Source organism: Rhopalosiphum maidis, chromosome 1 (genome assembly GCF_003676215.2).
Source record: "Rhopalosiphum maidis isolate BTI-1 chromosome 1, ASM367621v3, whole genome shotgun sequence".
Lineage (NCBI taxonomy): Eukaryota > Metazoa > Arthropoda > Insecta > Hemiptera > Aphididae > Rhopalosiphum > Rhopalosiphum maidis.
Genome location: NC_040877.1, coordinates 45,763,120 through 45,781,888, shown reverse-complemented (window position 1 = coordinate 45,781,888; position 18,769 = coordinate 45,763,120). Strand labels below are relative to the sequence as shown.

Genomic DNA, 18,769 nt, shown 5'->3' with positions numbered 1-18,769 from the left:
TAACCACCAGTTATAATTAAAAATAATTCATGTATAAAAAGTATGACATTTTCAAAGTTATACAAAGTTAAGCATATTGTGTAACATTATATCTCTTGTATAATAATTTATGTCATATATGTGAGAGAGATAGATGAATTTCTATGTTAAAAATTATCATTTTTTCAAACTTTTTTAAATGTATGAAAACCTTTGTTCTTTAGAATAATTTTAATACAACTATACTTTACTCCACAAAATATTTCATAAGAAATATGAATAGGATTACTATTTGGCGATACGTTGTTTAAAATACGCCATTATATGATGGGTGATAAATATAATTTTGAACTTAAACTGTTAGGATTGTTTCAATCGTGTAAAATTATTTTCTTTTTAAAATGTCAACAATTTATAATATCATTCTACTTGTTACATATATAGTTATATACAATAAGTTATAGGTTCCGAACATAAAAAAAAAAAAATACATCCATTCATAAAATATATTAAAATAATTAAAACGTTTGGCAACTTAATTAGGAGTACTCAATACTTCGATGTGAAATTTGTATTACCCCATAATATTAAGTTAATTTTCCTTATATCTTTTGTCGGTTGTAACTTACTACAATACATATACTATGTTTTATTTACATTTTAATATAAAAATTATGGTGATACGGCGTTTTAATTAGGCAATATAGCGACATTTTTATCTAAGTTGTACACATAAACGCACACATACACACACACGCATTATTTTTAACATGTATTTAGAAACACTAGATGGTGTTTGTCTAAAAAAAAAATATAATATACATTTATTATCTCGGATAATTATAATTGTACCTTGTTATAACGAAATACTTGTCTTATTGCTATCCGTCAGTTGCGGGGCCATGCACGAACGAGAGAATGCTCTTAAGTTCTGTGTAATACATGACATGTACTCATTGTACTCGACGGATCGTGTAAGACTCACGCTAGTCGTGCAATATGAATTACTTCACCAAAAACTTTTCAAAGTACGTACCAACAACCCCACACATATTTTGCGGGATTCATTCTCGTTTTTACTAATTGAGTATAACTAAACAACTTTAGTTAGGTCTACAAATGATATTTTTTTATAAACAAACGATATATAAAAAAAAAACTGATAACAGTCTAAAATTGATAGGTTTCAATAAACAAAATATGTTAAAAATATTGAATTTAATAACACTAATGGATTAAAATAATATAATATTTATATTCATTTTCATTAGTTATAACTATTACTATAAAATATATTTAAAATTATTTCTATATTTTATCGACCCATGTGGATATATTGACAAACTCAATAAATTTGTATTTAATGATATTTATAACTTTTAAATTCGTTTTAGTTATAATAGTTATAAGAATTGTGTATTCTTTACATAATTTAATCATCGGTTAATAATTGAGTTCTTTGCCCAACTCTGCGCACAGACGTGTTTGGTGAAGTAATATTATTATTTGTGAAAATAGGACTTAACCGCGGTCGCCGGTGCAGTTTTACGTAAGTTTAGTTTATCGAGTAAAATATTTTGATTTTAATGGCAAAATATATTCCCGAATGGACATGAATTTAATATTATACGTATTATTTTTTGAATACATGATATATCGTAGGAATAATTTGATTTCGCTGAACAGTAATAACGGTATCGTTATTATTTACTAACCACGGTTGTATTTTATTTCACGTTTGCACTTGAATAAGTGGAGGTCCTATTATTATATTATTATAATAATAGCGATTGGTTCTTTTTCGCAAATCATTACTGCTATAGCTTTCATGGTCTGTTTATATAAGAGATTAATCACACATCGATCTGTTTTCTCGCGCAAATCTTTCCCCGAGGACTTAATACACACGAATATAATATACAGGGTCACGCTATTTCAAAACTCAACTATAGGTACATATTTATGGCTGGTGAGATCATATAATAATTTTATTCAATCGCCATTTACAATTCAGTAACGCAATATTATTTGGATCATTCTGTATACGTATATTATATTATTTCTATGTAAAACTCGTGTGACAACGTAATCATTATTTTATACGTGCATGTATCTATATATTAAATACAAAATATAATTTACTGTATATTATATATATATGCGCGTGTGCGTGATATAAGTAGCTTAACTCCTCCTCTTCATCTTCTGCGCGACACTCGAGATGAATGACTCTAGTGTAATTTATTTTTCCGCAAAAGCCGACAAATTGCTGTATAGCTAATGATGGCGACGGTGTACAGCCCGATAAGTCGGAAATTGATCGTAGGCAATAGATTTTACTTACTCCACATATAATATATAAGTGATCGTGGGCGCACCAACAATATCGTCCGGTGTTTCGTCCCATTAAACACAAACGAACGTCTACAACAACTCGTTTAATGGTATAAGTGTGTGTGTGTGTGTGTGTGTGTGTGTGTGTGTGTGTGTGTGTAGAATGGCGCATGTATTGTGTACATAATAGAGTCTCTTCTCGTGGACTTTACCTTTGTGGCGGTGTATTTGTCCACACCAAAGCGAGTACCACCTTTATGTAATATGTATAGATATATAAGTTTCACAAACTCACCACTATATATATATATATATATATATATAGCAGTCGAGAAACGACGTATATAGTATATCTACTATAATAAAATACGCAATTTATTTTCCTTGAAAACGAATCCGGTCTGCGTATAACGACACGAAAGTATTTCCGTCGTCGATAATCTTCGATGGTATGATAACTCATAAACAATATTCTGTTTGGTATTTCATCATACTATTAATACGTTTTAAATCCCGCTTGTTCGACAGATCAGTGATTGTTAACACATATTAAATTATGATTATTAATATCTCGAGTCGTTATGAAGTCGTTTCGTCGTAACCCTAATAATTACAATAAACAACATCTAGTTAGATGATACAGTGTTAGTTTTTCGAAATACTTTTTTCTCTATTCTTATTTAATTCAAATAGCCAAAAGTATATCATGTGATATATCGAATGGCAAATACAAAATCTTGATAGTTTTACATTTACGTTGATAAAAACTGAATAACAATTTAATCATTGTTTAGAATATGCAAATTTTATAACTACAACAGTGTAAAAACGGCGTTGCTCGAAAAACGTATATAAAACAATCAACTATTACAACAGCTCCAGAAATTTCAGGGTTTATGACTGTAGTTCAACGTTTAATGATTCTATTTGTCTTGCTAAAATACACATACACAGGTACTCACAGGCGCGCACTTTAGTAGTTTCTCTGTACAAAAATGTTGAGTTGGTCCCTTGTTCGCTATTTGTATAAAAGTGGCTTGAACATATACATTAAATTCAGAATATTATTATAATAATATTTCTAAAATAAGCAGACTTTCTTGAATAATTTTGTTTTCTTTATACATCATATTATTACATTTTAAAGCCCTAAGAAATTAACGTTATTGATAATTTGACTTACAATAAGAATCTTTTCGATCCGTTATTACTTGTTTTTTGTTGTGTTCAATGTTTGACTAGATAATGAGTGAGTAACGCACATAATTTGGTCCGGGACCTTAAGTAAAGCTACTTACAATACTGTTATTACAGCACCTAGACACAAATATTTATTTTATATTTAAGTATTTAAATTAGTATCTTTACTTGTTAATCAGACGTTGATAGCTAATATACCTATATCAGGCATATACCATAAAATGGTGTATTCAAAAAGCCAAAGTTAGTGATATTTTCCATTCTTAATATAGACACGAATTGACATTGAAATAAGTTATCTTTTCTGTCACAAAAAATATTAGCTTCGAAACCACCATTACGATAATTAATGTACATACATAATAGTTGCATTTGTTTCATGTGCAATCAAACCTCCACGCATGAGATTTATATGTATTTTTCTGACATACAGACGTTCTGCAGGTATACCAAAATATAAATAATATATAATATTGAACTTAATACACAACAAGACCAGACATCAGCAACCCACACGAAATCAAATGATATATTTTTAAGTGTACCAAAAGTAATATAAAAATGTATTTTGTTGGAGCCTAGCTGTACTGTAGTAGTGAATTTATTAATAATAACATCCCATAAACGATCCATTGATCTGTTGACCAAGTTTGCAAATTATAACGTTGCTATTTAGGTACATATTATTAAACATACAAATAATAATATAACGTACCATCGCCACTTGTATGTGTACTTATAATCCATAAGAAGAAAATAACGTAATATTTTAAGCATTTTATTTGTTAACCTCTGTGTGTACACATTTTACAACGTAGGACGCTGCTATTGTCGGACATTTTCCTTCGCGTGTATTCTTACACACCCACACACACACACACACACACACACTGATTGTTCGTGACGTACTATAAGTTTTACATATTTCATAAAATATATAGTTACTCGGCAATGAATATTTGAATATAATTATTTTTTAATTGTGTGCAATACGACACCGTAATGTAAATTGGCTCAAAATTTCATTAGATCATAAAAAAAATTTAAAAATATAATTTTACTTTATTAACTTTTGTTATTAAATAAGAGTATTAGTAGGTATAGATATTAGATACTATGAATAATTAAATTTTACTTATGCAGTTATGTGTACATCATAATATTATATATTATATTATGTTATTGCAGTACGATATATTTTCTCAACAATTGTACATTTTGACGATAATGAAAAGAATGTTTTTCATAATATTTTAAAAATGTATTTAAACTTCTAAATTTGTTTCTAGTTCAATTGGCATGTTGTACCAGACAAAGAAAAAAAGCGTCACAAGAACGCCGCAGAACCGGTGTGGTCACCGACGATGGCCGGTGGTCTGTTTGCCATTGACAAAAAATTCTTCGAACGACTCGGTACTTACGATAGTGGTTTCGACATATGGGGAGGTGAAAATTTAGAACTATCATTCAAGGTATGTTTAACAAAATTGTATTTATTTGGACAGATACTTGGGTATAAAATTCGCCATGTAGATCACTTTGGGAGTATTAGAATTAGTTAGAATATAGCGCAATTTATTACCTACATCATAATGTATTATTTCTAAACTGTTCCTAGAAACGGGTATTTAAATTTCAACTAAACACACAAAGTGTTTTTACAGCAGTATCTCTTAATATTTAAATAGCAATCCGTTTTCTTTTTATTTAATTTTTGTGGGAGGAGAGAACATATTAGGTGGTACATAGGTACTAAGTGGAAAGGGGCGCAAAAATTAAATATTTTAGAAATAGGAAAGCAAATTGAATAAACTGGCATCGATATACCAAAGTTACATTGCAATATAGGATCACTCATAAACTATTAATTGTATTTCGCTACCTCTCACCCTCTTTTCCGTGAATGACTTCATCCTCTCAGACCATACCAGAAGACAATTGTGCCCTTTCCTAAACTCTTCTTATGAACTGAAGTATATAAACATGACTGCATAACTGTGCTCAAAATACGCAAACACATAAACAATGTAAAACTATTTTGCTTCAATATAATATGTTTTCACAATGTTTTAAGACGTATAGACGAATAAAATAAAAAAAAAATTATGTTCCTTTTTTATATATTATTAATGTTTTAAAAACGTTATTTTTCCATGTGGGCGATTCGTACAATTTGTAATTAATTATAATTCGTCGTACTATTTATTTACACAATAATATAATATAACATTAATAAATTATGGTACACTTTATTCTGTAATTATTTGTTATTTTTGTGTGACGCAGACGTGGATGTGTGGTGGTACATTGGAGATAGTGCCGTGTTCACACGTCGGTCATATATTTAGAAAAAGATCACCTTACAAATGGCGAACGGGCGTCAACGTTTTGAAGAAGAACTCCATCCGTCTAGCCGAAGTGTGGATGGACGATTACGCTAAGTACTATTACGAACGGATCGGCAACGATCTGGTAAGAAGTTTATTAAATATAAAATTGTTTTTGGTTTAACTCATAATCAATACCTCTATTTATACCTCTTCTACCGGAAACTGTATTTTTTCATTTTCGACAATTTTTGGTTAATATAAAGGTTATTTAAATAATTTCACATAAAAAATCTGGTGGAAATAAAATTTAAATTTTTTGAAGTCTCTACCAATTTTATATTCAAATATTTACTTATAGTTAGTAGCCATCAATGATGAGAAAATAATTTAACTTTATAGCTACAAATTTTCGTGCAAAAAATTAATCTAAAACTTTATATTTTAGAGAAATATTTTGTTATAAACCGGTAATAATTTATATATTTTCATGAATGATAATAAAAAAAGTTCAGAATGCACTGTATTTTATTGAACATTTTGTATTTTCAAATTAAAAATATTTAAAATAATCGATATTTAACTAACACAATTCTCTACTTTCGTGCATTGCAACTTGTATTCAAAATAACGTACAAAAACACAAATCGCCAAATAAAGTTTTTTTTATATCACTAATATAATATATAATAAAATATAAAAATCACAGAACTTCTCAAACGTAGTATGAAGTAATAGTTATATCTATAGCTAAATATATCTGGGTTTATAGAGTTTGCATAATTTGTTTTAGTTATGGTTTTTATGATAATCGTTACTCAACATCAAAATAAAAACGTCGGACCTTAAATATTATTGAAAGATAAATTGACTTTTCCCAATAAAAATATTATATTATTATTTCCCGGTCGATAAACAGTCAACTAGTGTATGTCAATTACAATAATATTATTTTTGATGTCGGCTCAAAGAAATCTACCCGAGTGATATTCACTCACCGCGTGATTAAACTTTGAATAAATCAACAACAGTTATTAACTCAATGCTATTTAAAGCATAAATCTATTAATTGGCTGAGATTGTATTCGAGAAGGACAATACATAAACATTATAATACTCGTACAACTCCTTCATATTAACAATAAAACAACCACAGACACGAAATGTGATTTCGAGTATTGAATATAACCTTATTTTATAAAGCTGATATGTACACGTATTAATTTTAAATTTACATTATAAATAAATACGTTCAATGAATTTATAATTACTAAAATGTTGCTATCTTCGAGTATATATTTTACTGCTTTTAATTATACAACAGACATAATTTTATTTGACACAGGGTGATTATGGTGACATTACGTCTCGCAAAGATCTGAGAAGGAAGTTGAAGTGCAAGTCGTTCAAATGGTATTTGGAGAACATATACCCAGAACTTTTCATACCAGGCGATGCAGTAGCGTCTGGAGAGGTAAAACAAAAACATACATCGTGTTCGAGACTAGGAAAATGGGAATATATACTTAGGTCACAGTCATCATCTCTCATGTGCACATAAAAGTTTTTAGGGAAATAAGTTTATCTTACAAACTTCCTAGACCCCAGTAATATTTTCTTATTTTCTTTGATTGGAAAATACTACTTCGTATGTGTTTCATTTCATTGACCCACAGAAAACAATTACTGTCCAGTTCTTTTTTAAGTGGATTTCTCTTCATCAGATAAAACATTTTCAAACTTTTGTTCCGACCACATTTATTTTTCATTAACTTTGTATTTATTTAACATAACAATATCGAACATACATAAACGAAATTATATAATATTTACAAATAATTCAAATCCATCACAATATATAAGTATTTAGTATACAAATAGTAGGCATTATAAATAAAATAACAATTTCTTTGGTAAGTACACAGTTTTAAAACATCGAATTACTTATATCCTACTATCATTTTTATTTTACGTTTTTATGCTTCACATACCTAACCTTGTTTAATGTAACAAACAAAACACAACACCAATCCCTACAGACCCTATCGAATGTTGTATAAATATTTTAAAACAAATTGATGCAATTAAATTGTTTTACATGGAAATATTCTCTCTTTATATAAACATTGGAAATATTAATAAATTAATTACCCCAACTACTTTAAATAATTACTGACCTATAGGATATATTGTTGTGAATCATTTATCAGTAAAATAACATTTGTTTAATCAACAGTAACGATTAAATATGATTATTATTTTTATATGAAATTAAAAAGTAAAAAACACGATACTAATAAATATTCCAATACAATTATTAATTCGATATGTTTATTTTAAACGTTAGTTTCGTAAATACGATAAAATTATTTTGAAATTGTATATTGACAACAATTTTCTGGATAGTTTAACAGCTCGTTGTTATTTAACATAATTGATCCGCGTCTGGTTAATATACCTTATATAATCTATATTAATTGTGTGTAATATTTTAAACGTATTTTATTTAAATTTGTGTATTGGGAATCAGGTGCGCAATTTAGGATACGGCAACAAAACTTGTCTGGACTCACCAGCCAGAAAGACCGACCTCAACAAACCGGCTGGACTATACCCCTGTCACAAAATGGGTGGCAATCAGGTGGGAAAATTACCTCTCGTTTACGGCAAAGAGGCCTGTTTTGCAATTTTGCATACAGGATTGTCGAGGTCGAGTCGGTACAATACGAATCAACACGTCCTGTCATAAAGTTTTCCTGTCTTTTATGCGTCCTGCTTACACTTTTGTTTTAGAGTGACAATGATCCGTTTTTGTTTTTAACAGAATAAACGTTAGGTGAATCCTGTGCACTGTGCATGCGTAGTAGAGACTTATAATATAAACGCACAAATTGTATCATATTTATATATTATGATGAGTAATGACTTTAACCTATAACTATAACCAAACCCATGTATACTTACAACACACGACATTTTCGCCTGGTCCGAACGTATAGTTACGCGTTCTTCCATGCATTTCTGTTATAATTCCTTGTATTCATATTGTTTTGTTTTGTTTTATTTTTTTAACCCCAAATTTTAGATAAAAAACATTGTGTCGAATATGTGCGTAGACTCGAAAGGCGATGCCAACAAGCCCGTCAATTTGTGGCAGTGCCACCAACAAGGTGGCAATCAGGTAAAATTCACATACACTCACGGTATATTAAAACATAAATACCGATTATAAATCGATTAACGATTTGTTGTGCGTAGTTTGCATATGCGTTGGCTAAAACATTTTCGCATAACATCAGCTATTGGTGCTGGTAATCCGAAAAATAAAAAAAAGCTTCTAGTTTGAGAGCAAAAAATAAAATCCCATTATGCAGTGTCTGTGCGTATGCAATACATTTTATTATAATAATATGCCTATACCATTTTCTAAAAGTTTTTCGGATTAAACTCGCGCGCCATTTCTACTCTCGTTACAATTCGGTATCAAAACGCATCAACCCATTTTTTAGTACATTGTATATATACCTGTATAAATATATAAATATATTATACGTTGTCAGATACTTTCCACGTTTTAAGATTGAAGCTAATGCATACAGGATATTTTTTTTATATATTGTTCACTCATTTTAAAAATATTAAAATCTAGTTGAAACCAAAATTAATAGTGTAATGGTTTTGAATGATTGTATTTTTTTTTTAATGAGAATTTTAACTTTTTAATTTTATCTTTGAAACAGAATATATATATATATATATAATATATATTTTTAACATAATTTCTCAAAATTATATTTTCCAACTTTACATATTTGGTAACAATCAATTGAAACTAATGTTCAATAGACAATTTCTTTGAACAAAAATATTGTACATGATGCTCTATATCAAAATATAAATAGAGAATATATAAACATTAATATAGATATTTATATTGGCTATAATAAAAAAAAAAAATGAGTGACTTGTGGTTTTTTTATTAGCTTAAGATATGTAGATGAATATTCTTTATAAAAAAAAATTCAACTAAGAAAGAGTTCTTGTTTTAAACATATCCACGATCTTGTATGCGTTTGCTGAAGTTTTGTTCACATTTTTTTTAACCTTGGTGGTGGTATAATTGTTTGCTTTTTTGCTCCATCTGGTCGTACATCCCACGAGTCCCAAACACAACCCTAACACATTCATATCGTATTACGTACAGGCACTATAGTTGTAAGAGCTTTTCGAAAATCGTCGGATTTTTAATGAAAGAGGGTGGCAATTGGGCCATTTGACGATGACGCAATGATAACATACTTGTAGATAATAATGTTTTTATGTTCACGCACGACAATCAATGATCGTAGAATGATTTCAATATATTCATTGTAGTTTGTATTATCCATTTTTATGGAAAGTACAGGTGCAAAATGATATTACGTACTTATAGATAACATTTTAACAGTATAATATTATCTTATTAAAATATATATGCCTATACGAAAAAAGTCACTTCCAAATACATTTTTCGTTCAAAATCTGACGATCTTCTTGTATAAACACTTTTTTCCAAATGATAATCAACCTTTTTACTGTAAATTATTAACTAAATGATTTTTCTTATTATTATTATTTTATATTACATTTAAATAAAAATGTAAACAAGTAGTTTCTGAATTATTTAACTTTGTGTAATTCAATGTGATTAATATTAATCGATCAACATTTTATAATTTATAAATATATTCCGAGTATAATCAATACTAGATACAATATTAAATCTAGTTTATAATATTTTAAAACTATATTTAAGGAATATTATCGTTAGTGTCAATATAAATTTAAATAACTCAGAAATGACTAATTAAAATTTAAATGTAGATTACATCAACATTTTCTACATGATTTGGAGTAAAAAAGGTTCTCATTTGAAAATAAAAAGTTTTTATTTCTACTGGAAATTCATTAAATGTTAAAAAAAATCCATATAATTAGAAATATGGCATTAAATATACTTAAAAATTTTAAAAATTAAAAAAATAATTAATTACTAAAAGAAAAAATCAGATTGAGAATGCTTGATGAATTATTCTGTACCTGTATAGGTTTTTTTGGGGGGAGGGGTGCGTACGCGCAAACTAATAATAACTTTTTTTCTCAAGATCTAACAACCCCTGCATGATTTAAAATGACACAACGATAATAATGAGTACAATATAGAGTACCTACTTGAATCAGTGATATAATTCTTATTAGATAGTAGAAACGGTGGCTTTTTGTTTATGTAATGCGTTTGTTAAACTGCATGCACGAGCGCGTATGCGTGTGACATAGCGCGGTTAAGTCGTAGTAGTTCTTAAAAAATTAATGTTCTACAAAAAATACAGTAATTTTAAAAGCTATTATAATATTTGATTAATACACAAATGCATGCACGTTCCTCATATTATTATTATCATCTTCCTCCTGTTTACTTTATATTTAACTTTATACTAACATACACACGTGAAAATAATACATATTTATATAACATCAACGAGCGTGTGTATGTGTATATTACATATACGTTATACGTAAGTATGAGTAATTTTATTTGTCTGAAAAACATTTTTCCCTGGATGTTGGTTTTACCGTACTCGGCCGACCTGTTCATTTAAATAATGTCCTCACCGTCTCAAGCGCAACTTGACTAATTATACTAATTTCGTGTTATATGCTAAATACCTTTAGTACTGGATGCTCAGTAAGATCGGCGAGATCAGGAGGGACGAGTCGTGCTTGGACTACGCTGGCAACGACGTAATCTTGTATCCGTGCCACGGATCTAAGGGTAACCAATATTGGAACTACAACCATAAAGTGAGTATTGTTGAACAATTTTTTTTTAAGTACAGCGGTACATCATAATATATTGCAGTACCTACGAATTTAATTATATTATTTTGAATATTATTGGATGTTTTATATTTATATCAAAAAAAAATTGTATCTTATGTCATTTTTCATGTTTGTGTTATGGCTTGTATAGTATATAGACTGGAATTCATTGAATTTAATCGATAACAAAGGTCCAAATTTTCTTAATGATTACAAAAATTCTATGAAATGTCTTTATGTATTATCCCTTGAAAGATTAATAATTATTTAATCGTGTGAAAAAAAAGTGTTTGTATGTTAAAAGTAGGTGAATATACAAACATTTTTATAAATAATAATAATAATAAAAGCTGACAATTGATCAAACAGCTATGGTATTATTTTTACCATTTCTGTTATAAACTTATGAATAACCGTCAGTTGTTTTTTTTTTTTTTTGTGGCAGTGTATAATATACAATACTTCGTTGTTTTCGTATCAATATTCGTTTTTATTCATACAAACATTATTTTTTTTATCTTTGTTGAAAACAAAGGTATTTGAAAAATAAAGAGTTCGACTTTTTATACATACTAAAAATGAAACACAAAGTTATTTTAGAAAACTAGTATATATTTGACAGTGATTGAATAAAACGTTTTTAAATAATAAAATTGTTCAATGAAATGGTGTAGATACATTTCTTAGCGATCGCTAAGGGTCACATTAAACTTAACTAAGCGTCTTAAAGTTAGGGATGAGTCACAATGTCAAATTGATTTTTCGATTCCGAATTCTTCTTTTTTCTATAATTTAAAATGTATAAACATTTAATAGATTAAATTTGTATCGGTCTCTACATTTTCTATTTTAAATTTTTAAATTTCACAATTAAAATTGTTTACTAATCACTAATGTATTTCTTTAGACTAAACAGCTACGGCATGGTAGCAGTAGAAAGTGTCTGACCATCAATAGCACCAAAGACAAGCTACTCATGGAAGAATGTGACTTAATGTTGCCCAGGCAAATGTGGCAGTTTGAAAACTATAACGCGACGTTGGCTACCGAGGACAGTCACATGAGGCATTAAAGACTTCTAACGAAAAATTACACTAGAATTACTTCCTATATTATTATTATTTTGTTTTTTATTAATTTTTTTTTGTTTTGATCAAAATTTTACCCATTACAAAACTTCCACGCTCCGTCGATGGTCGTTTAGTTTTTACGATTATTATTAACATGTATACCTTTGTTCGAAAAAAACGAAACGTTGTCGCGCTCAAACAAATCCAGCGACTTGTAAATAATACGCGTTCTTTTTTATGTAAACTATTTATATATATATTGTCATTTGAATAATTATTATCTCTATGTATTATAAACTATACAATTGTACTTAAACAGTATTTCGGTTATACGACGAACAAAACATTCCCTCGTGACATTTCTACCTTTTTTTTTTTTAATTTCGTCCAAATTATTTTTTGTTGATAGGCAATTTGTGTTGATTATTTTTATTATTATTATTTTCAGTGTACATATATTATATCTGTGTAACGTACATGTTATGTTATGATAAATAATTATATTTATATTTATATATAATATTATAAACTATTCGTGTGTACATCTTTTCAGAAATCATGCGAACAAAGATTATACGAACGATCATTATACTATTGTGTATTACTATTTGAACATATATATAATTATTCCTTTTAATTGTTATTTATATTTAATAAAAATTGATAAAATATATTTAAACGACGCCGTCGCGTATATTATACTTACCTTGAATTGTATTGTTTCTTAAAGGGGACTCGATTTTAGTAATTATTTTTTTTTTTTATATATGCCGCATAAATTGAATCGCAAAGAAGATGCATTTTATAAAGTAATACTTATTGTGTATTACTAATTATTATTTCCATTATGCATTTTATGGTATTATTTCCTGCGAATTGATGTAACTATACGTTTCACCGTCGACTTTCGCACACCCGACTACCCGTAAATAATGTGCGTTTTCTGTTGTACCACTGGAATGAATCGCAAAATACCAAAAACAGTTAAACGTATGGTCGACATTGACATTTTGACGAATTATTTTATTTTTTTTTTTTATCCACCGAATTTTGAAATCTGAACACGAGTGTGGAGGACGGGATACAAATCCAATATTTTTTCCGTCGGTGCCACACGTGTAGAACCCTTTTAATCTGTACCCTGCGTACAATATCGGGGTGCGTTTTATTGTCATCGCTCGGAATATAATATACAGTGTCGCGCAAACATACACACACACACACACACACACAGTAGTATAATTGAATTATTCAATTATCCGTGGTTATCAAAGCACTCCACAGGCTCACAATTATTTATCGCAACGATTCATCGTCGAGACTCCGTATATACCTAAATAATAAAATAGCCCCGTTTCCGTCAACTACTATATTATTTTGCGCCGCATGAACTCTCGTCGTTTTCCACTTTTTTTTTTGGACAGCTAAAGGAGTGCATCGAACACGATATTAATATTGCCAATCGGTAATCGGGGGAATATACCTATTCCAACAACTCACAGCAGGTAAATAAAATAACATGCAAATATCCCGACGTAAAAAACCGAAATATAATAGCTGTGAATATTAATAAATGTGAATAAATGTTAGATTATAACAGTAATAAATTTATTATAATAACTTATTACAACTCGTGCTACACGATTGCCGGTGACCGGACGACATGACAGTGCGAAATTGATGATTAATAATTATAATATTTACTATATTATGCGCGTGTAAATAAATAAAATTGTTTATTTATACATTATTCAACCATCACCTATATGGTTTTCTACTGCGTTGGAAATAATGCTGTATATATTGCGCGCAGTACAGTTTATGGTTAATTGCTTGAACCGTAAAAATTAAGAGATATCGGATGATAATCTTTAAAAGTGTAAAAGGAGCCAACTGCAAAGTAGCTATTGGAAATTATATCAAATAAATGAAAATAGCATAACATATTAAATTTCTATTAATTATTATTACCACTAAAACACGTATGACAAGTATTTAATATTAAATAATCATAATGAATTACTAATGTTATGCGATTTATTTTTTATAATTTATACTACTGTACTAATAATATTTTCTATATGTATTGTGTGAAGAAAAAAAACATTGATGACCTAAAAAAATGAATAAATTACCTAGTGGGATAATTTGGGCGAGAGTTATTTTAGGTACTGCATTTGCGCATTTAAAATTCTGTTGCGAGTATAGCATTATTTTGAGTGCGTGAGTGAGTATGATACCCTCGAACTCCCAATCAACTTATTTTAATATGTTTATAAGTAATAATAACCATATTATTAGTAACGAGTATTATTAAAGTTTGAGAACTTATTATTAAATAACCAACACGAACTTAATCTCTTGATTGAACGTTGAATAAACGTGAACATATATTGTTCTTATATTATTATCATGTTTAATGTCAGCCGGTAAAATTATCAATAATTATAATGATCAATGAACCATAAATAAATTATCAAGTTATTTAATAGTTCATTTGCACGTTTATGGATAGAAATACTATGTTACAGGTTTGTGACAACCTGGTGTAATTACCAGTTAAGTAATTTATATGATTTCTAGATTTTTCTCAAACCGTCCTTGCCTAAAAAGTTGCTTATAATTTATAAAAACAAAAAAATCAAAAACTACTACCGAAGTATAAGTAAAAATCATATGGCATTGAGCACAAGTGTAAATAAAAAAACAACTAGTATAACAGTTTAAAATACCAATATTATATATATATATATATATATTGTTATGTGTAAGTGTATAATATATTGCGATTACATAATAATATTTATGTAATTATAAATTGAAACGACCACAGTCCGTGATAATCTTTTTAAATATTATAAATGAATACGGGCTCGTGCAGATTATTGATGTATTTATTATATACGACCACCTAATGTTTTTTTAAATTATTGCAGGTTAATAATATTGTAAAAAAATGAATAAATAAAAAAAACCACAATTCCTTTTAATCGTCTTTTTTTCTTTTACTCATAATATTTTCAATATTCTATGATCTTATAATTTTATAAACGGTACCTAAAATGTATTCCTGTATAATATGAAAATTCTAATTAATTTAATTTAATAAATATATATGACAAAAAAATTAATTAATTTTAAGTTGAGGTACGTAGAAAAGTTAATAAAATCATAGCATACACTAGTAAACGCTTTTGTGTCTTTGATGTTTGCTCATTCAAATTCAAATAATAACTAATAATATACGACTGCAGTTTCTACATAATTTTACTTTTGAACTTTAAAATATAATAAATAATAGTTCCTCGAAAATAATTACGTTATAATATTTTAATTGAGGTAGATCTCGATACGTTACCAAATTATTGTCCAAAATCATTTTTCTAAAGTGTCAATTAGGAAAAAATATATTGACATGGACGATCGAACTGTAACACTTTCTGTACCTATAACATATTATAATAAATTAAAGTGACAAAATAGATATAAAAACTGTTATCGGTGCATCGCTTTTGGCCCATGTCGTATCCCCTTTTGATTGGTCTATTTTTAAATATGTTTTAATATATGCCAATAATAAATGGAAAACTATGATATAGCAATTGAAGGGGAGAAATATTTAAATGAGATGTGCAATCAAACAAGTTGTGATCATAATATCAATACATACACATTTATTTCCATGTACTCATGAATAATAATTAAAGGTTGGATTATGATGGTTTTATATATTTGATTCTAGCGTATGCAGAGAATATTTGAGAATGAAAATCAATATTTTCACTTCTGTAAATATTTTTTTGGGAAAAAAATGTATTAATAAATTATATTCCATATTATTTTTATGTTCCATTTATGTATCAATTATTTTTATAAAATAAAATAAATGTAAGCCGAATAATTTTAATATTTTTTTTTTTACAGAATATTAAAAGAATATTTTGCAATTTTGAGAACATAAAACATCATGTATCTGATATTTTAAGAGAATATGTTTCCTTTTTTTAATAACATAGAAACATCATATTTAAAGAGTTTTAAGAAAATATAAATCCGACCTCTAATAATAATATGTAATATGTGTATATTATGTGCGCTGTTCTTTCCGGTGGAAACGATTACAACTACCCATTCGGTAAGAACTGTTATATACAAGTATACAGATCGTACATCATGTAGTGTGTGCGGTGTGTTTAAATTAATTAGAAGCACAATAATTCTATATAAGTAGGTATAAGACGTAGTGCATTTATTTTAGAATTGTTTTTTTTTTTTTTTTTTAATGTAATATCTGACATTATTACGACTAATATCTCTTAGTTTTTACCATGATATTATAAAATATTATTATGCCATATTTCATTAAATTAAAAAAAAAAAAAAACTGCACCAAACAATATTCTTACTACGCATTGCGGACTAGGCCACAAGGGTTACTGACTTTTCGATTAATCAGCGTACTATATTATAATACGTAATAGCAATATGATGCCACGTGAGTATATAAGCACACCACGACTGTCAGTATATCAATAGGTACCAAACCAGTACCTACCTAACATCATACCGTTGTGTCGCGACGGATACCTGATAGCGAGCTCCCGGGGATTAAAGTCTTAACCGTTTTAGTAGTAGACGTCTCGTCTCGGCATTACCACCGGCATTATACGGGATCTTGCGAGACTAGCTTCCGACTAATCCGCATCATAATATACGGGACTATGGGAGCCAAAAGGCGTGTAAGCCGTACAACATATTATATTATTGTGCTCGCATCATAGACCACCTGTTAATACTCCTACGACGTGCGCGCGGTCGGTACGATAATCAATCAGCGGCCGTGTATGCGCTAGGCATACGCGTATATATAATAATATAACGTAATATACAGTATATGTTATTATAAGTACTCTTGTATTATACGGTTCGCGTCGAGAACGATATTATTTCGTTTTAGTTCAGGCGTATCGTGGATTTAGATGGATTGCACTTCGAAAGTATTATATTATTATATACACGCACGTGTTTAACGCCGTGTATTATATTTATTGAACGTATAGTGCGCGTTTGACGTTTTAAACGGCTGCTGTTATCGTTTATATATTTTTTCCCGGAAACAGACGATACGGAATTAATATTGTATTTATTTGAACGCGTAAAAAACAACGACGACGGCCCCGTTTGACAAGCCGATATCGGTATCGCGCGTACAACAACTAACAAAATAACAATGATGGAGTGGCGCGAGTGCTATAATAATACTGGCGCGCTGACACTTTATAATGACATTATGTCGTACGTTATGTTATTGTTATACGAACAGTGAGCCCGTTTTTGTCAATACACCGATACAGCGGATGAGCCTGGGGCAAGACGCTTTTATTTATGCACTGTACAGACCGGTAGATAACTCTGTATGAAAGACGCTTTAATTTAGTTGGATTTTTCAACATAATACACAGGTGCCTACGCTACCTGCATTGGTCCCATTGTTGATACGATTCCTTTTAGATAGTACAGTATATATGATGTTTTCAAGTACTGCAGAGAATATTAAATCTGACTTGCATTATAGAGATTTATAAATTATAATACTATAAACATATGACTTGTAATTAAAATTGTTGATGACGACAATACGTATAATAATAAACTACATTATAATTTTATTCAATAACTAATTGTGTTTCTTGAGTATAATGATATCCTTTGAATTGTATACCTTGAATTAGATACAACTATAATAATTTATTAGTCTTGAAAAAGTTCTGCTTGGGAACAGTCCTATTGAGCATTGGCTATTTCTATCAAATCGTACAAACTGTATGTAATGTCAAAAATCGGTCGAAAAAGGAAAATACGTTTTTCAATTTTTCCGTTCACAATTTATCCAGAACTCCAATAACCGGGCGCTGACGATAAATAAACAAAATAAATTTTAAAAATTACACAATTAATCCTAGCGTGGTGTTTAAACATACCGAACAAATTATCAGTGAT

At 28.8% G+C, this 18,769-nt stretch overlaps 1 protein-coding gene across 4 annotated transcripts in view; it reads left to right on the top strand.

Annotated features, from left to right (window-relative positions):
- LOC113552018 (putative polypeptide N-acetylgalactosaminyltransferase 9) overlaps window positions 1–13,451 on the top strand; it is a 122,697-nt gene extending 109,246 nt beyond the window's left edge. For 3 of the 4 annotated variants that reach the window (XM_026954676.1, XM_026954682.1, XM_026954669.1), the window contains exons 7-12: window positions 4,803–4,985; window positions 5,800–5,985; window positions 7,186–7,314; window positions 8,371–8,481; window positions 11,553–11,681; window positions 12,607–13,451. In XM_026954676.1, coding sequence (XP_026810477.1) covers window positions 4,803–4,985; window positions 5,800–5,985; window positions 7,186–7,314; window positions 8,371–8,481; window positions 11,553–11,681; window positions 12,607–12,771 — 903 coding nt within the window. In that variant the 3' untranslated portion in view covers window positions 12,772–13,451. Of the gene's footprint in view, window positions 1–4,802; window positions 4,986–5,799; window positions 5,986–7,185; window positions 7,315–8,370; window positions 8,482–8,925; window positions 9,022–11,552; window positions 11,682–12,606 lie in introns of all 4 variants that reach the window. The other variant, XM_026954691.1, reaches the window with a different exon arrangement.
- Window positions 13,452–18,769: the final 5,318 nt, after the last annotated feature.